At 39.3% G+C, this 20,263-nt stretch overlaps 2 protein-coding genes across 2 annotated transcripts; both read left to right on the top strand.

Moving 5' to 3' along the window:
- The first annotated feature begins 333 nt into the window (after positions 1–333).
- On the top strand, positions 334–11,657 carry rtf1 (RTF1 homolog, Paf1/RNA polymerase II complex component). Its single transcript, XM_067614602.1, has 18 exons — positions 334–502; positions 3,830–3,940; positions 4,143–4,293; positions 5,608–5,809; positions 5,994–6,111; positions 6,407–6,518; positions 6,618–6,756; positions 6,852–7,029; positions 7,206–7,288; positions 7,391–7,478; positions 7,631–7,738; positions 7,838–7,915; positions 8,058–8,179; positions 8,561–8,618; positions 9,264–9,341; positions 9,458–9,559; positions 10,351–10,465; positions 10,583–11,657. Exons 1-18 carry the CDS (start codon positions 419–421, stop codon positions 10,687–10,689), a joined length of 2,034 nt encoding a protein of 677 aa, XP_067470703.1. The 5' UTR covers positions 334–418; the 3' UTR covers positions 10,690–11,657.
- A 1,742-nt stretch (positions 11,658–13,399) lies between these two features.
- Positions 13,400–20,263, top strand: golga5 (golgin A5). Its single transcript, XM_067614101.1, has 13 exons — positions 13,400–13,597; positions 14,622–15,284; positions 16,031–16,225; positions 16,315–16,534; positions 16,625–16,748; positions 16,908–17,111; positions 17,392–17,562; positions 18,295–18,423; positions 18,543–18,641; positions 18,757–18,976; positions 19,473–19,572; positions 19,650–19,713; positions 19,818–20,263. Exons 2-13 carry the CDS (start codon positions 14,630–14,632, stop codon positions 19,896–19,898), a joined length of 2,262 nt encoding a protein of 753 aa, XP_067470202.1. The 5' UTR covers positions 13,400–13,597; positions 14,622–14,629; the 3' UTR covers positions 19,899–20,263.

Below are 20,263 nucleotides of genomic sequence, written 5' to 3'. Positions count from 1 at the left end.
TCATATAATAACGTAAATAATAATAGAAAGCAAAATAAAATATTCTGAACCGTCCTTTTCTCTATTTCAAGTCAATTATTAAAGTCATGCGAGAAACAAAAGTATAAATATGGATTTTATTTAACTGACATAGACATTAAATACAGTTTCTCTTGTAGGAATATTGGTTATGCATTCCTCAAAAGTAGAAGCAGAGTCAAAACAGCAAGGCTACATTGACAATAAAAAAATAGATACATAAATAAATAAAATAAAAACAATAAGTACCTGTACATAATAAAAATAAATATATTTAAGGCAGAGTGGTATCTATGTGAGCGCGCATGCTCAGTAGCGCCTTTGTGTGCCTGACTAGCTAGGTAGCAGCAGCGGCTAACCTCAAACATTTAGACGACACAGGTTAGCCGTGCAGCTAATCATGGTGAATGTAAAGAAGCGGAAAGGTCGAGTCGTGATTGACTCTGACTCCGAAGACAGTGCTAGCGACGACAATTTAGACCAGGTACGCATTTTTCTGGTTTTTGTCACCGCTGAGCACTTATTAAGCTGTCAACAGTCTTTGAGGTGAAGCTAATGTGTGCTAACTGACTGCGCTGTGTTTGGCCTCGCTTTGGAAAACCTGAGCGTGGGGCCTGTTATATTTACTACACCTGCTAAACACGACTTTGTTTGAAGTCACACACATTGTTAGGCTTTTGTCAAGTCTTTCTGTAAAGTAGCTACCACATGTAAAAGCGTTTGTGCTCCAACTGAAAGCAGCACCAGTTAGCTCAGTAATGCTAACGTTAAGGTTACACTCCGAGAGAACCCTGCAGTTACTATGTTCCCACGAAAATGCCGCGCCACGGGCCTTTTGCTGGTTAAAACTGCTTGGATATGGACATTAACTGCTGGAGTTATGTGTTTGTGGTACAGTTATGTTTGTGGCTCTCAGGCTCAGCGGGAATGTGATATGTGTGCACACTGATGCCGAAGTGGAGTCGCACTTATTTTAGCTAGAAGAACCTTATCTCCTTAATGACATCATGAGCGCAGAGCAGGAGATCTATTTCGGTGTTGTTGTCAAACAAGCTGGCAGACGAGCTTTCCAGTCTTATCTTGCCGGTCTGGAGAGCTGTGCAGGACTGCTGCTTCGATAAATGTGATCACAAGTTTACGCATGCATATTCACAAATAGTGCCAGTTTCAAATTTTCACGCCACGATTATCGTAGGTAAAAATATCGCGGTAAATTGTATTGTCACAACGTCGCAATCAACATTTCGTGAAAAAGTTCTTTTACTGCAAAAATACTCTCACCAGCCACTTCATCAGAAACATCTGTGCAATCTAATGCAATCCAATATAACAGCTCTGCCATAAATTCTATATCTACGAAGCTTATACAGTTTTCAGTTTTTGTTGACGTTGTCAGAAAGATGATAATTCTACTTTATGTTTATTATTGAGGTTGTACTGTGTAGTGGTGGTGTACTGGAGTGCATTATACTGAATGGTGTTCCTAATATTTTGTCCACACCATTAACATAGATCAGGGAAGCAAAATATTAGGAACACATTTCCACTCACTACGACCTCAATAGTAAACATTAAAGTAGTAGTATCACCTTTCTGACAGTGTCAACAAAAACTGAAAATGTATAAGCTTCGTAAAAGCAGAATTTATGTCAGAGGTGTTGTATTGGATTGCAGTAGATTACACAGGTGTACCTGATGAAGTGGCCAGTGAGTGTGTAGTTTGATGTTAAATATAGTTTAATGCAGCTTTGCATAAGAGATCACCAAAAACAGTTTAAACTCTTTAAACAAAAGCAGATTGTTCAAAGTTTGAGACTGGAAATTACTTGAAATGCAGGTCTGTGTCTTAGATTCCACACACATATTTATTTATATATACATATATAAAATGTATTAATTTTTCCTGATAAAATTGATCAATTGATTTATGGATTGGATTAGTAGTAAGTGTTATCTGCTGGGTGTTAACATTTAAATTCATTTTAAAAAATACTAGTAAGGTAAAATGCAGCTCGCTCTCTCACTGAATGTGATGGCTAATGTTAAAGTATATAAAAAATAGTTATTCTGTGTGTGTTTGACAAATAGAAAGCTCCCTCCTTGAGACTAAACAAAATCAAACTGCTAATGAAGGTAGGTACTGCTCTGTGTTCACCGTGTCCTCTGAAAATGACGATAATTAGAGAAATAGTTGGTGGTGTATATAGTAGAAATGGTATATTGGCACGTCTCTAGTAGGAACTCTGAGAAACAGGAGGGGCAGCTCAAAAACAACTAGCAAATAACAGCTGACACGGGAAGTCGTGAGAAGTTCATTATGCTCTGCTTCCTCAGTTGCTCAAACCAACAATTAGTGCAGTATTGAATACATGTTTGAATTGGAGTTATGAGTTTTAGGTCACGTCTCATGTACGGACTGCATCTATCCCACTGTAGGAGGGGAAAGCAGCTACGTGCACATATACACTCACCAAGCACTTTATTAGAAACATCTGTGTAATCTAATGCAATCCAATACAACAGCTCCGCCGTAAATTCTGCTCTTATGAAGCTCATACATTTTCAGTTTTTGTTGACATGGTCAGAAAGGTGTTAATTCTACTTCATGTTTCAGTGTTGTCAAACAAGCGCAAGAAGCTGACTGATGAGCTTTCCAGTCTGGAGAGCTGGACAAGACTGCTGCTTTGATAACTGTAATCACCAGTGAACTCGTATACGTATATTCAGAAATAGTAGGAGCTTGGAGAAACAGTCGGGGCAGCTTAAACTCAGGTAGCAAATAACAGCTGACATGAAGAGTTGAGAGAAGTTCATCAGTAAGTTTTCAGCTCTGCGGTGTCTTAGAGCTGACATCTCCTTGATGAAGGCAGCCATGCAGATCAATCGTTTGCAGTATTGAATACATTTCTGCATTGGAGTTAAGAGTTTGCTACTTCTTTGGGATGGACTACAGCTGCCCCCATATTCTTACAGTAGAGGTGGAAAGCTTTTTCATGGTTTTGTTATTTTGATAGCTTCATTCATTCTTGCTGTTATGTTTTACAGGCTCTTTTGAAAACCTGTTATGAATTAATCTGCCGTTTATTTTCTGGGTTAAGTGTTTGGACTGTAGAATGCCAAAAAAAATACATTTAAATAATTTAAAAATTGTTTTTTTAAAAATCACAATTTCCTAAAGCCCAAGCTGATGAGAACAAAGTGCTTGTTTTGTCCGACCCACACTCCAAAGCCTAAAGATATTCAGTTTTTGATCACAGAAGACAAAGAAAAGTTTGAAATCATCAGTATCTGAGAAGCTAGAATTAGGAAATGTTTTGTTGGATACAACTTCTGATGATTGACTAATCAGTTAATAACTTACACCTGGCATCGGAATGCGTTTTGATGACCACTTGTGATTGGGTTTTGCTTCCTTGCTCACATATAGTTTTATTTCTCGGAAACTCACCACAGCTAAACAAAAAGTACACATTTGCTCCAGGCCACACAGTTCGTCAGAGGAGTGTAGAAGTCGTGCCCGAGGAGTGGCCACCAAAATCTTGTCTTGTTAAATCACCTGTGTTTCGGAGGTTTGCCGTTATATATGCATAGTACAAAGTTGACAAGTCAATCCTTAGATATGTCATCCCAGTGCATCCTTAACAGTGTTTGGGTTTATTCACTGCATCTGTACATGTGGACTTCTGACTGGAAAATCAAAAGATTTTACAGTTAACAGTAACTGTTCTACAGTTACAGGTATAGTGTGTGTGTGATTGTGATTTCTCTGGTTGTTGACTGTGAATCACGTCAGGTGTCCTCTCATTTTCAGGAGCTGCTGTCTTTGGCAAAGAGGAAGAGGGTTGACTCTGGTGAGCAAGAAGAGCCGGTTAGCAAGCCTGCAGCCTCTACAGACTCCGAGACATCTGACAGCGATGATGAGGTGTGACAGTCTTGTTGTCTGCTCTAAAAGACTTCATTTTTTCAGTTTAGGACATAACAAAACTTTTAAAATGTTCTTAAAACATGCCAGAGTGCTTTTTTTGATAATGGGCACTTTCATGTTAACCAGAAATGCTATAAAAAATGTATTCTCTGTCTTTTATGATTATAATATAACCAAAATTTTCCACTGCTTTGTCTAGTGGACTGTGGGTGGCACTAAAGGCAAAAAGAAGGTTAAACAAGGGAAGGGATCTGAGAAGAAGAGCGCTACGAAGAAGAAAGTTAATAAAGCTACGGCGTCTGGCAGCTCAGATGGAGACAGCTCAGCTGAGAGCTCTGCACCAGAGGAGGGTATGTGTTTTCTGCATGAACACTGGGGAAAAGATGCCATATACAAGCACTTCATCTCTTATTTCACCCTCAAAAGCTTCTCCAAAGACCCAGAATGTGAATCTTTTATAAAAGCCACAACCTTTTTGGTCACCATGTATGATAAACGTTCAAGAATTTGTCATGGTGGCACTAAGGATTCAATTTCACAGAGCAAACTATCACACACGGCCCTGGATAATGGCATCCTACATGGCAAGACATATCATGAACTGTAGATTACACACATCACCAGCGTGCAATCACCACGAGTATTTCAGGTGGCAGGGATTAGGTGACTCACACACTCATCCCTTCTATCCCAGCTGGCTCACGCATCTAAGCTGTTGTTTGTTTATTTGTGTGACATTGTCCCACTTTACGCTGCTTGCCCACAGTTATGGAAAACCTGGAAACATGTTCAATGTGTTCTGTTAAAATCCAGTGAAAGTGTCCAATCAAAATGAGTTAATTTAAGATATGCTTGACACTTGAAACGCTTTGCAGTAATGAAAAAATAGCCTACATCACAGCTTCCCTTTAATAACTTTCATTATTTTTAACAAAACGACAAACTAAAAAATTAAATAGCTCTTACAAATATTAAACACTCCAGAGAATAACATTTAAAGGTGCAGTGTGTAGAATTTAATGGCATCTAGCAGAACAGACTTGACAGAAATTGAATACATATTCATAAGTTTGTTTTAATTAGTGTATAATCAACTGAAAATAAGAATCATTGTGTGTTCATTGCTTAGAATGAGCCCTTTATATCTACATAGGGAGCGGGTCCTCTTCCACGGAGTCCTCCATATTGATCCGCCATGTTTCTACAGTAGCCCAGAATGGACAAACCAAACACTGGCTCTAGAGAGGGCCAGTTTCGCGGCCACCGTAGGTTCTCCTACATGCTTGGAAGGGGAGGGGTATTCATTTGGTAGCAATCTGCATCCTCACCACTAGATGCCACTAAATCCTACACACTGCGCCTTTAAATCATTAAATCAAATTTCCACGTCATATTGGCGTTCATCATTTTCATCATGTTGAAAGAAGCTTTTACTGTCACCTGCTGAAATACAGGCACTGTAACTGAATTGTAGCTATTAGGCTACCTTTTTTTTCCATTTTAAAATAGTTCTAAGCCACCGACATTTCAACCACATGTCAACTTTTGAAAATGAACGTCTCACTGCCAAAAATCGTACATAACATCATTTAAACATCTGTTTAGGAGACGTGTGATAACTGGTTGGAGGATTGATTTTACTCTTTACTCTCACTCTTTCTCAGGTGAGGTGTCTGATTCAGAGAGCAACAGTTCATCCTCCAGCTCAGACTCGGACTCTTCGGAGGACGACGTTTTCAGGGACGGCTATGACGATGACTTGATGGGAGACGCAGAAGACAGAGCTCGACTGGAGCAGATGACAGAGAAAGAAAGAGAACAAGAGCTGTTCAACCGAATTGAGAAGCGAGAAGTGCTAAAGAGACGGTGAGTGGTGATGTGAGAAAAGAGAAGCAAGAGTCTTAAAAAAATGGTACTCAGCATAAATTTTACAATTGTTTTTCAAATTTGAAAAGAGCACTTCCTTTGTGTTTTCTTAATATCCTTGCATTTTATTTTATCGCGTTTGCATTTCATGTTTATTCATTCAAGATTACATTTGTTTTGACAGGTTTGAAATCAAGAAGAAGCTGAAGACGGCAAAGAAGAAGGAGAAAGAGGAGAAGAAAAAGAAGCAGGAGGAAGAACAAGAAAAAAGGAAGCTATCTCAGGTTCAAGACACACAAGTGGTGAGTCCTGTTTGATGGGAAATTCACACAACATAGGTTTATGACAATATTGTGGAAAGTTTCAGCTTTTTTGATCAAAAAAGAGAGACATTCTGGTACACAATCACATCTTTACAACTGTTATCAAAATTTTAGGTCGACCCCTTTAAAGATTAAAGTAACATGTTGCATTTACTCTGTCAGTGCTCTTTCTGAAATCAACATTTTTAATTACAAGCTAATGGTAAAGCAATTCTGCAGCTTCACAGCGGTATGTTTGTCTCTGTTTGTGATTGTAACATCCGTCCCTCTCCAGGTCATGTCACATAACAAGGAGAGACGATCCAAACGTGACGAAAAACTCGACAAAAAGTCGCAGGCCATGGAAGAACTAAAGGCCGAACGTGAAAAGAAGAAAAACAAAACAGGTCTGCACAGTTTATGTCTTTGTGTTTTTACTTCTTTGTCACGTGATTGTTCAATTCAGTCCGTTCTAAACGCTGATGTTTCATCTCTTTGCTGAGCAGCGGAACTGCTGGCCAAACGTCAGCCCCTCAAGACGAGCGAAGTTTACTCTGACGATGAAGAGGAAGAGGAGGAAGACGACGACAAGTCATCAGTCAAAAGCGACCGGAGTTCACGTTCATCGTCTTATGATGATGACGAGTAAGTGTCATTCTGTTTCTAGTATTTCAAGCGTTAGAAAAATTGATCACGCTTCTCTCTGCTTGTAAGTGACCTTGACTTTGTTGCTCTTACAGAAAAGAGGAAACTCCTCCGAAGTCGCAGCCTGTTTCGCTACCAGACGAGCTCAACAGGATCCGTCTCTCCAGACACAAGCTGGAGCGCTGGTGCCACATGCCCTTCTTCGCTAAGACTGTGACTGGCTGCTTTGTGAGGATAGGGATCGGGAACAGCAGCAGTAAACCAGTTTATAGGGTAAGCTTGGCGTCGAGGTATCGATTCTTAGACAGTGTTCGATATTGAACAGCATTGTGTCTTTGTATAATGGTGACGGGGAACAGATTCTGAATATTAGAAGGGATGCCTAGTTAAACAACAGGCTTAATGATGAAGTTTTACTTGATTTTAATCCCCTTTGTTGTTCTTGAAAGGTTGCTGAAATTGTAGACGTGGTGGAGACGGCGAAGGTTTACCAACTCGGATCAACACGAACAAACAAAGGATTACAATTAAGGTAGGTATACAGTTACAGATACAATATACCTATTAAGGGCTTAGTCAGTGGACCTATTGTTCCATTATCTCTGCTCTTTTTAATGATGTATGTCTTCCTCAGGCATGGTGGTGACACACGGGTTTTCAGGCTTGAGTTTGTATCAAATCAGGAGTTTACAGAAAGCGAGTTCATGAAGTGGAAAGAGGCGGTAAGTGGACCTGAGAGCAAAAAGACCGTCGCCTTTAATATCCAATTAATGAGAACTTTTCTTTACATTTACATACAGTTTTCTTAAAAATGGGGAACAGTGTATTAAGACTTTGATGTCAAGTTTTGTGTGTTGGTTTCTCTCCTCTGCAGATGATGGTTGCTGGGATGCAAGTCCCAACTCTTGATGAAATCACCAAAAAGGAGCAGTCCATCAAAGAAGCTCTGAACTACAAGTTCAATGACAAAGACATAGAGGATGTGAGTCTGTTTCTCCAGATGTTCATTCATTTCTCTGGCTTCATGTATTATCCACTGCAACATAAACTCTTTTTTTTTTTTTGTCCTTGCTCTCTTTAGATTGTTAAAGAGAAGGACAGATTCCGAAAAGCACCACCAAATTATGCCATGAAGAAAACACAGTTACTCAAAGATAAGGTAAAGGAAGTCATGGAAGAGTTGTTAGATTTTTAAGCCCTGAAAACGTTATGTATATATAAAATATGTGGTTTGTTCATAATTTTCTTTGCAACCTTTTTAAGTATTAAGAGTGTATTCTTTTAATTTATTTTGATGGTAGGCCATGGCAGAAGAGAGTGGTGATGGTGAAAAAGTGAAAGTGATCCAGGATGAGCTGAATGAGCTTGAGGAGAGGGCAGAAGCCCTCGACAGGCAGAGGACCAAGAACATCTCTGCCATCAGGTTTGTAAGCTTTTTCTTTTTTTTATCTCTCTGCAGCTCTTCTTTATTAAACAGGGCATAATGTTCCTGCTTCAGTTACATGCTTTAAGGGTCCATTGTGAACGATTGTTTTTATGTGTGTTTCTATCTTCTACTGGTTGATAACATTACTTACCAAGTTGCTGGGAAGAAATGAAGAAAATGCCAGCTTTTGTTAAAAACAAGACTCAAAACCTAACCCATGAAATAACAGCGTAATGCATGAGACATTGTGTAGCAATATATCAGAGGACTTGGCTTATCTCTTGCTTTTAAAAACTGTACACAGTTCTTAATATCATAACTATGTTTTGGAGAAATATGACAGAATTTCATTTGACTCTGGACTGTTTTTTCATCCAGCTACATTAATCAGAGGAACAGAAGCTGGAACATTGTTGAATCTGAGAAAGCTCTTGTGGTAAGTTTTCTCTTTTGTACAGCTGCTGTGGTTGACTGTGCTGACATTTAACATTAGTTGATTACATGTTGGTGTTTTTATAATTTAGAGGAAACCGCTTTCAAATACAGGATGTGAACATCGATGTTGGCTACTTTTACAGTCTTCACATCCTGTAGTGTCTGTTTGCACCAAAGAGGTGTGACACAAGTACAATAAAATGTTCTTGAAGGACAGGAAGGAAAGATATAATCTTTTCATGTGGTCCTGCAAATTGATAGTAGTTTCCTTTTACACTGGTTGCAAATGGTGCATTTGCCACCCTCAAACTTCTTAAAACGCTGCTACACTTCAAATATTTTCTTAATGTGGCAGCAACTCAGTGTGGCAGCGTTCAGTCACGCTGTGGTTCACTTCAGGCCAGTCAAAGCAGTGTATGTGAGGAGAAAAGATTTCTGTCTCACAGTAACATTAACTTCCGTAGGAATGGTCCTATAACACAGCAGTTCTCACACTGCACTGATTTAAATGTAGTTATAAACCTATCACCTGTTGGAAAAGTGATGTGTTTAGGCAGTGGATAATTATGATAGTAAATCAATCAATAGCTTCATCTATATCAGTGTTTAATTTGCTTTGTTGTTACTTGCTTATTTATTCTCACAGGCTGAAGGACAAAATGCCAAAAACCAGCAAATGGACCCTTTCACACGAAGACAGTGCAAACCCACCATGGTGTCTAATGTAAGACTTCTATAAATATATCACGTAACATTTTCTATTTGTGCAGTAAAGTTACACACCGCTAAATCTACTTTTTGTCAATCTAACCTGCCAATCTGCTCGTCTCGGTCCTGTAGGCCAGAGACCCGTCAGTCCACGCAGCTATTCTTGCTCATTTGAACCAGAAGTACGGCTCTGGGTCAACGCCAGACCCTTCTAGTGCTGAGAAGAACAAACTGGTAAGCAGAAAGAACACAATCAGACACTCCCTTTACTGTCAACACCGAGGATGTCGAGGGAAAACTTTTAGGTGTTTACTTCTTTCAGGAAACGATGCCAAAATCCTGGTTGTAGTCCTGTTCTAAGTGAAATGTGCAAACAGGAGACCATGTGCTTGCTGCAATTATTTCTACTTTTCAGTCACCAGAAGGTGGACTCTGCTAGAACCTGTCTGCCAAATTCTGTCTTTTTTTTTTTTTTTAAAGAGTAAGCCTGCTACTGTCATACTTGTAAGAAATAAATGCAGGATCATAGTTTTTTGTTGGCCAGATGGACGACAAGATGACAATTTTAAAGGACAGTTTCACAGTTTTTCATGTCTGTCCTAAAACAATTGTCAGGGGGCCTGAATGAACATTGAACAGGTTTTGCTTGCTGGAATCACTCCTCCTGTTTAGGGCTGCAACTAATGATTATTTTCATTATCAATCGATCTGTTATTTTCTTGATTAATTGATTAGATGTTTGGTTTATAAAATATCAGGAAATGGTAAAAAAAAAATTGATCACTTTTTCCCGAAGCTCAAGATGCAACCTAAAATATCTGTTTTGTCCCAACCAACAGTCTACAATCCAAAGATATTTAGTTTACGATCACAGAGGACTAAAAAATTAATGTTTAATTAATGTGAAATGCTCTTTTATATGAGATATCTGAACATATAATGGTACAACACCGAAGAACACTGACTGGACTTGAATCATGAGTCTTTACCCTAAAGCGTTCACATTTTTCTTTTATGTATTACAGGGTCAAGCAGACCTGAAAGACAAAGATGTCCCCAAGCCAACCACTGACCTCTCAGAGGACTTGTTTAAAGTTCATGATTTTGACGTTAAGATTGACCTTCAGGTTCCCAATGCAGGTGAGATGATGTTTTTTGTTCTGAACAGGATATGTGATACAGAAAATTTTACTCTGTTGTTGTACAAAGGTGTTTTTGTTACGTCAACATGATTAATTTCACTCTTGTGCTCCACAGAGGCAAAGTCTCTGTCCGTGAGCTCCAACGCGCTGCCGGTGAAGGACGGCGCTCCCCGCAGGTCCCTCAACTTGGAGGACTACAAGAAGAGGAGGGGGCTGATCTGATACGGCCACTCCCTCATTTAGAAACCACATTGCATGAGTAATTGGCTGTGAAAGAGGGAGCGAGAGAGTGAGTGTGTATGTGTGTGTGTGTGTTTGAGAGAGAGAAAGAGATTGTGTGTATGTGTGTGTGTGTGTGTGAGAATGACTCCTGGAGGATGTGAGTTTGAATGTTAATACAACAGACTTTTTATCCGAAAACAGAGGAAATACTGATTGAGCTACTTTTTTTTTTTTTTTTTTTTTCTCAAAGGATCTCTCTCAGAAGAAACTTTTCCAGATAATGTTGTTTTGTTATTTTTGCATTATCACACACAAACTTGTATATTGAGTTGTGTTTTTTATGTATTTAACTTCTCTCCCCTCTTTTGGATCCTCTGGACATTTTTTTTTTTCTGGAAAGGACTCAGCGCTTGTGGATTATTACCTTGAACAAGGACACTATCTTAGAAAACATTGATGAGGTATTTTGAAATTGCCGGACTGGACACCTAACGGAGTTGACCAGCTTGTCGGCACCAACGATGAATTACTGTTGTAAATCTTTTTCTCCCCCAAGTGTGTGATCATCTACCCACCTACTCTAGCCTCATGGTCTTTTGCAGAGTGTAGATGATCGCCATCTCTGACTTGTGACGCCAGCTCTCCATGTCATATGTAAAAATAAATAGAGAAACTTGGGAATAAGATGTTTGGTACATGTCAACTGGACATTTATCACTTTTTAAGTCTTTGAAACAACCTGATTTAAGAGGAAACATTTTCTATGGATGGTTATAAGTGTTGCTTCATTTCTGTTATATCTCTTGTTTGGTTGTTTAGGGGATGTAACTCCCTCGCCCTTAACTCCCAGAGCAGATTCTACGTGTTATCAATTGTCCATAGTCAGTTCCAGTATTGATGTGGCATGCCATGTAAATATGCATTTTGGAGTGAGTGCAGGAAAAAATAAAGAGGCACTGTTTGATAAAGTTTGTCTGTTTTTGTCTTGTCTTATGTAACAGTGAGTTTGTACTGCAGCAACACCTCCCGAGGTTGTTATTTTATCTGTTAAAGCTGGAAGCAGGGAATTTAAAGAACAGTACTGTGGTAAAGTACATTTTGTATACTTTTTGGGGTATGCTAGTTAAATTTAACTTAATTACTAGTCATATCTAATGCATATACATCACAAATATTCATTTTTTTTAGCATCAGAAAATGGATGTGGAGGTATTTACAGTGAGCAGTTCATCAGTGAAGAGAAAGTTATCTGGCTTTGTGTGCTTTATTTTGCAACTACCTATTGCAATTCTCTTTTAAAGAAGCTACTTTACTTTCATTCAAAATTAAATCAGGTAAACAATACTCTTACTTGAGAACGACATGCAGTAAATATTCTACTGATGGGTTTTTTTAAAAGGTCAGTAACGTCTCTTGTCAAATTTTTGTTGTGTTTTTAAACATATTTTCTAAAAAGCATACAAAATGCAGCATTACAGGACTGGTCCAGAAAAGGAAAAAACATGCACAGCTCTTAAAATGAAATAAAATGATAATTATTGATATATGGTTCAATTTGTGGCCAATGTTCCCAATTCATTTATCTACAGCTGTCCTTTTAAGTCCAAATTATATTTGACTCCCAAAGATTCTAGTGGTTTCTTCCATTTCTGCAGAAAGAGTTGGGTTCACTGATTTTCAAGTGTCTTGGAAACATCTGCACAGTTTTGAGAAAAAAATGCACAACTGCAGATTTAGTGTCTGCTCTGTTTACCAGTGTTTATGTTAATATTGATAGGAGTCAGCGGTGGAAGAAGTACTCATGTCCTTTACTTAATTAAAAGTACCAATACAGCAATGTAAAAATACTCCATTACTAGTAAAAGTCATGCATGAAAAATAGAATCCTCCCTAAGTAAAAGTACATAAATATTGCAGTAAAAGTAGTAGTTTAGTCCCTCTGACTGATATATTATTATATATGACATCATTAGATTATTAATACTGAAGCATCAGTGTTAGAACAGCATGTTACTGTTGTAGCTGCTGGAGGTGGAGCTAGTCTCAACTACTTTATATACAGTTAGCTAGTTTAATCCAGTGGTTCCCAACCTAGGGGTCGCGCCCCTCCAAAGGGCCACCAGATAAATCTGAGGGGTCGTGAGATGATTAATGGGAAAGAAAAAACGAAAAACAAAGTTCTGATACACAAATCCGTTTTCAGTTTTTGGACTTTTTCTCTAATCTTTGATTTTTGGTGAAATATTGGATCATTTGAACATTTATTGAAATGAAACCATGTGAAAAGTTTAGAGGGAAAAATCACTATTTGGTGGAGCTGTTAACAACTCATAGACATCTGAAATGTGACCCAGACTACACACTGCTTTTTGTAAGACATCAAAAGCCAAAAAGGTTGGAAACCACTGGTTTCATCTTTAACAACATGTTGTACTTTAAAAGCTTGTTATATTATCCATTGTGTCAAATCTTCATCTGAAAAGTAACTGAAGCTGTCAAATAAATCTAGTGGAGTAGAAAGTACAATATTTCCCTCTGAAATTTAGTGGAGTGGAAGTATAAAGTAACATCAAATGGAAATACTCAAGTAAAGTACAAGTACCTCAAATCTTAACTTAAGTACAGTACTTTACTTTCCACCACTGATAAGAGTATACAAACAAGCAGAGTGCTGAGCCATCGGTTTATTTTTCCATCAGGCTCCGCTGAAGCCAGTCTGTTGTGGGGTCCTTGCTCGCAGAACTTCCTGGTCCACGTATTGAAAAGAATCACCAATATCCTTATTTGACAGATAATGACATTGGACAGTGAATATCCAAACGGTATTCCTCTTTCATGTTCAGCAGTTACACCTCGGCGGTAGCCAGCTGACCTGAGGCGTTTTTGCATTTGGACGTCATTTCAAACGGTGAGTTGGAATTAACGTAGCTTTCCAGAGCTAGCCTGTTAGCTTTAGCAGAGATGAGGATTATGATAAACCAACTGTGTTTACACCAATTATATGATAGCGGTGGCTACTGATGAGTCATGTTATACTGTTATGTGTCCATGTATTTGTGCCAGAAACGTCGTTGCAGTAAAGTCAGCCCTGACTCTGTTGAGTTATTGACTTAGCATGCTATCGTCTCCCTCCGCTAAGATATGCATTTATTTATCAATCTTAACCTTAACTGTATGTCACCTAAAACTAAACGTGATGCAGCTTGTCTGTGATGTTCAGTTCATCCTGAAATGTGTGCTGTAATGTTTCTGCCAGTGGTGGAAAGTAACTAAATACATTTACTCAAGTATTGTACGTAAAAACAATTTTGAGGTACTTGTACTTTGAGTATTAACATTTTTTCCTTCTTTATACTTCTACTCCACCACATTTCAGAGGGAAATATTGTACTTTTTACTACATTTATTTGACAGCTTTAGTTACTTTTCAGATGACGATTTGTCACAATAGATAGTATAAAAAGCTTTTAAAATACAACACATTGTTAAGATTAAACCTGTGGTTTCCATCCTGGCTTTTGACATCTTACACTCCCATTAATCATCTCATGACCCCTCAGATTTATCTTGTGACCCTTTGGAGGGCCCTGACCCCTAGGTTGGGAACCACTGGACTAATTTAGCTAACTGTATGTAAAGTTTAAACTAGCACCACCTCCAGCAGCTACAACAGCAACATGCTGCTTATACACCAATGCTTCAGTATTAATAATCTACTGATGTCATACATAATAATGCATCAGTCAGAGGGACCAAACCAGTAATTTTACTTTAATACTTTAACTACATCAAGCTGCTAATACTCATGTACTTTTACTTAAGTAGGATTTTTCATGCAGGACTTTACTTGTAATGGAGTATTTTTACATCGCTGTATTGGTATTTAAGTAAAGAATCTAAACACTTCTTCCACCACTGGTTTCTGCCATCAGAATGCAAAATGTCTTGGTTTGCTGAGTTTGCTGGGAAAGCTGAAGACTTCCTGAATAAAGTGGACCAGGGAGCTGCCACCGCTCTGAGCAAAAACCAGGAGAAAACATCCTCCTTCAAGTCAATTTACGAAGGCGATGCAACTGTCCAACCTGAATACAACCCTGCAGGGTACAAGACCGACGCAGCTGTGACACATCATGCCTATGCATCCTCTCACGATACACCAACCTACATCTCTGCAGCAGCGGGCAACATCAAGAGAACCAATGCGACCCTGGTGGCAGGCACAGCCAACGTGTCCAGTACCAACTCTGGCTCAGCAGGCAGTCCTCCCAGCTCTGCCAAGACCTCCTCTGGCTTTGTGAGGCCCAAAAAGAGCGAGCAGGATGTGGACGATGACATGCTTTTTGACTTTCTGAACAGCTCGGACCCTCCAGTCAGCAACAGGAGGGATTCAAGAAGAGAACTTGCAAAAGTGGCAGTTCCAGTCACCGAGGCCCAAAACCCAACACCTCCCCCTTCCACTACTCCTCACACCATCCCCTCAGCCCCGTCCACGCCCCCCTCAACCCGCGGTGTGTCCCGGGCCTCAAGCCTCAGCTCGCTGTCTGCTCACAGCATCAAAACATCAGAGGAGAGCTCTGCTAAAGAGCCAAGCCAAGGTATGAACTCCTCAGGCCAAACTCCAGTCTTTTTTCACCACTGTTTTCAGTGTTTTTACTACATGTTGTATTTCATGTTTTGTATAACAACACTATCTCCAGATGTGGCTGATTTGTAACATAAACTAGATCCAAGCTGGTCATTTTGCAGGATTTTCTTTATTCAACAAATGAGACATTTGGCCAATAATATTGTGACTCAGATACTCTGTTATGATTTCAAAAGATATATTAAAGTTATCTTGATTAGAGCTGCAATGATTTGTCAATCAACAGAAAATTAATCTGCAGATATTTTGATTATCGATGAATCACTTTAAGCCATTTTTAAGAAAAAATGCTAAACTTCTCTTGTTCCAACTTCTTAAATGTGAATATTTTCTGGTTCCTCTATGATAATAAAATAAAATTTGGACTATTAGTCAGCGCAAAACAAGACATTTTAGGTTGCATCATGGACTTTAGGAAACAGTGATCAACTCTTTTCATCATTTTCTGGCGTTTTATAGACCTAACGACTAATAGATTAATCGAGAAAAGAATAATCAGATTAATCTATAATGGAAATAATTGTTAGTTGCAGCCCTAATCTTGATATTCATGTTTTATTACACAGTCTAGCTGTTGTTGGAAAACTGTACGACACACAAAGCCACAACTACAGCCAGATTTCTTTCATAATAAAGTTACTGTATATTAATTTCAGGCATTTATGTCTCTGTGTGGTAACATCATGTCCAACACAGACACACCTGAGAGTTCAGACTCAGGCATGGCTGTCCCTCAGGAGTCCAGCAGATTGGAGCCTCTTCCTGTAGAGGAGCCGCAGAGCCAAGTCCTGTCCAGCCTGCGTTTGGAGAACCAACTGCTGCGCAGTGAGGTGGCTTCCCTCAACCAGGAGATGGCTTCAGTCATCCAGAGAGCAAAAGACTTGCAAGATGGTAAGAGAAAAGACAAAACCTGAACAATGATGGCCTACATTTATGCACCTTTCTCTGTATTGATTATGGTTTTTTTTGTACTCCTGTAGATTTGAATCACGCCCGACTACGTTCAGACAAATTTAACTCAGAGCAGTCACAGACTGACCGGACGTTACGACAACTGCGGTCACAGGTTGATGACCTGACAGAGGCCCTCTCTGCCAAAGATGGTCAACTTGCAGTCCTGAAAATCAGACTAGATGAAGCTGATCAGCTGCTTAAGTCCCGCAGTACTGCACTAGAGGAGGCACAGAAGGAAACATCCAGGTACGCTCTTCATGACACGTCATTTTGAAGTAGAGATCAGCATTTATAGGAATTGTTTTGGACACTATTTTACTGTTTTTGTTTTTTTAGAATTATGCAAAACCACACAGAGGGGAGCAGCATACAGTCCCAAGCTCTCGAGACGATGCAGGAGAGGCTGCGAGAGGCTGAGCAGGCTGTCAGGAGGGAACAGGACAGCTATCGGCAGATGCAGGTGCTCCACTACATATATGATGGTTAAGAAAATCTTCTATCCGCCTTTACATTTAGTTATTTGTGCCTGAGTAGAAATAGAAATCAATTTTATGTGCACTCTGAGAAACTCAAGTCGAGACTGAACACATGGAAATTCTAATCCTGTCTTCTTGTTTAGAGTGAGTATGCTGGTCGCCTGTCCAGACTGGAGGCTGAGAGACAGACCCTCGCTGAGACGGTGACAGCAACAGAGCGGCGAGCAACAGAGGAGAAGCTCAGGATGGACGACTTCCAACAGCAACTGAAAAGTGCCAAAGCTGCAGCTGAGACTGCCAAACAGGAGTTACAAGACTATAAGCATAAAGCCTCACGAATCCTACAAGTAAGGCTCACTGCCGCAGGCCCTCAATAAAACCACAGTTTTCACGGGAAGCATCTGAATTTATTTGAATTATGCCAGGCTAAAACTAACTCTGTGTCCAAGGATTATGCACGTTCCAGAGGACAATTTTTTTTTTTTTACATAAAGATTTATACTTTTTTAAATTTTGTTTTTCTGTTTTTGTGTCCTATTGGGATCCTGATATTCTTCTTTATCATTAGCTTTATTTTTTGCATCACTAAACTGTTAACTGCAAACTTTTTTAATAATGTTTCTTTAGTCCAAAGAGAAGCTCATCAGCAGTCTGAAGGAGGGATCTGGTCTGGACACACTGGACGGCAGCGGCGCCATGGCTCTGGAAATGGAGGAACTGCGTCACGAGAAGGATCTGCAGAGGGAAGAGATCCAAAAACTACAGGGTCAAGTGCGTGTGCTCCGAACAGAAATACAGGTGAGATGCTGAAGATGTCAAGAAAAGAAAAAATGGCAAAGTGGAAATAAAAAAAGTAATAAGATACTATATTGAACCCTGTGTGGACAGTCCTGGGTGATAGCTTCATTAGGAGGTTTCCAAATATAAATGCAGGCCGGATTAGATGAATCTCTCATACGATAGGCCCCAATGTGAAAACATCTGTGATTGGTCTAAAATACGTGACATGACTGGTGTCACTTCCTCTTTTGTGAGCCGTTTGTTTACAAATCACTTTCAGCATGTAGTATATTTAAAGGTACACTGTGGAGTTTTTGACCTCTAGTGGTGCTATGGAGCAAGTTGCAGTAATGTGCCATTGAATGCAGCAATGAAAGAAGAAGACTACAAGCCAGCAAACAATGTCGGATTTAAAATACTTTTAAAAGATCGATTTTGCAAATATTTGTATGAGGGGAAAAGGATTTCACATTTCGTGTTTGTTGGACCTCAAAGACATACACGAGTACTGGTAAATAATACAATGTAAACATAACTTCTTGTTTGTTCAGAAGAAAACTCCACAAGGCACCTTTTAAACAAACAAAGCCACAGTGACCGCACACAAATTTGTTCATGGCTCTGTAATCAAGTGTGTTTTAGGTTTTCTGTCTAACTTTGGTTTGACTTTGTTGACTTTGTTCCTACTACGAAAAGATCACGAGATATCGGTGATTGAGCTGTACACATCAGACATGTTTTCTCTCTCAGGATTTGGAGAATCAGGCCCTGACGGAGACAGAAGCGTGGCGGGAGCAGCAGGTGCAGTTACAGGAGCAACAGGCTCTACAGAACAGAGCTAAGCAGGAGGTGGAGGCTGAAGTCGAGCGTTACAAACAGGTAAACTGCAACTGCGTCATGGATAGATCTTGATATTACATGTATAATTGTTGCATGTCTTATCAAACTCTTAAATTGTGTGAAATATTTTTATGTTTGTTTGTTTTTTTTAATCATAGGAGCTGCAGTACTTGGAGGAAGAGCAGCATCGGGCTAAAACAACTCTGCAGAGCCGAATCAAGGACCGAGAAGATGAAATCCAAAAACTCAGGAATCAGGTGAATTTCTCCTTCAATGCTTGGGAATTTAACAGAAATCTTCAAGTAGATGTTTTAAAACGCTACACATATCACCACTAACAAAGCGTATTCTGGTATTTCTTTACTCCTCCAGTTGACCAACAAGACTCTCAGCAGCAGCCAGACAGAGCTGGAGAATCGGCTCCACCAGCTGACAGAGACGCTGATCCAGAAGCAGACGATGTTGGAGGCTCTGGGCACGGAAAAAAGTTCCCTGGTCTTCCAGCTGGAGCGACTGGAACAGCAGCTGAAGAACGCCCAGGGAGGACAAAGTGGAGGGCCAGCCATCAACATGAGCAGTATTGATGGACCAGGTAGGCTAGGTTGAAGCAGGTGATTGTTACGGGGTCGATATGTAGTCGTAGGGTAGTTTTATCTCAATCTCAGATGTCAATGCAGAAATCTTGAAGTTTAGTTCAGTCATGACAGCACAATTTTGGCTTTCAAAAGTAACCAGTATTTAAATATTCAATGCTTCTATGAGGACAAAGCATGCAGAACACTTTGTATCTTGAGAATCCAGCACTGAAATTAGACTTTTGTGGAAACTTTCATTGCCAGAACAGCAGCAGCTGATTTAACTTTACAGTTGATCCAATTTTTGCATTTCTCTCCCTGATTTCAAGAGTCAATAATTTCATACAGCTAAATGTGGACACCAAAACTATGGAATATACCAATGCAGTGATTGAAAACTGGAACTTTTTTTTAACAAGCGTTTGATCATTTTCTGTGTCTTTAGTTTCAATAATAGATCAAATTTGATCTTGACTTCACTGTTAATGTCTTTTCTGCTTGTTAAATTTTCAGGAGCACGACAAAGAAACACACCAGTCCTTTTCAGTGATCAGGAGAGTCCAGGGGTGTACGGCAAAGTACGCAAAGCAGCCAGCACCATCGACCGTTTCAGGTAAGCTCTTACAAGTAAATGTTATTTTAGAATAATTACACAGTTTTTCTAAGTTATATGTGATCTTGTAATTTCAGCATAAGACTGGGGATCTTCTTGAGGCGCTACCCTATGGCCAGAGTTTTCATTATATTGTACATGGTGAGTATTTGTTTGAGATGCAAGTTTTTTGCATTTGTAATATGATCAAACGGTGAACAACAGTTAATAAAATAAATAAACAACTTGTCAACTTCTTTTCACAGGCTGTACTGCATCTGTGGGTCATGATTGTTCTTCTTACTTACACACCAGAAATGCACCACGGCCATCCTGATGGAAGATAGAAGACTCTAATGTTACAGGCTGTTGTTTAAAGATGTTTGCTCTATGTAAGGATGGTACAAGCTGCTGGAATATGGGCTCTGGGACCTGACTCTCCCTGTTTTGCACAGATATGCTATGAATTAAAGACATTTCCTCTGATTTATTCTTTACCGTTTCCCATTGAAGAAATATAAATGACAACTACATTAAGTTTTAAAATAATTATGGAGTGATATACTGTATTGGTGGTCTCATGAAAGGACATTAAATCAAATGATCTTGCATCTGTTGTTCTTATCACCTTCTTTCAGACCTCTGTTCTCCTGAGAGATTGTATTTAACACTGTAAAAAAGAATCTTTTAATAAAGAAATTAGAAGAAACAA

This window comes from Thunnus thynnus, chromosome 16 (genome assembly GCF_963924715.1).
Source record: "Thunnus thynnus chromosome 16, fThuThy2.1, whole genome shotgun sequence".
NCBI lineage: Eukaryota > Metazoa > Chordata > Actinopteri > Scombriformes > Scombridae > Thunnus > Thunnus thynnus.
The sequence above is the reverse complement of the archived record's forward strand: the minus strand, read 5'-3'. Positions and strand labels throughout refer to the sequence as shown.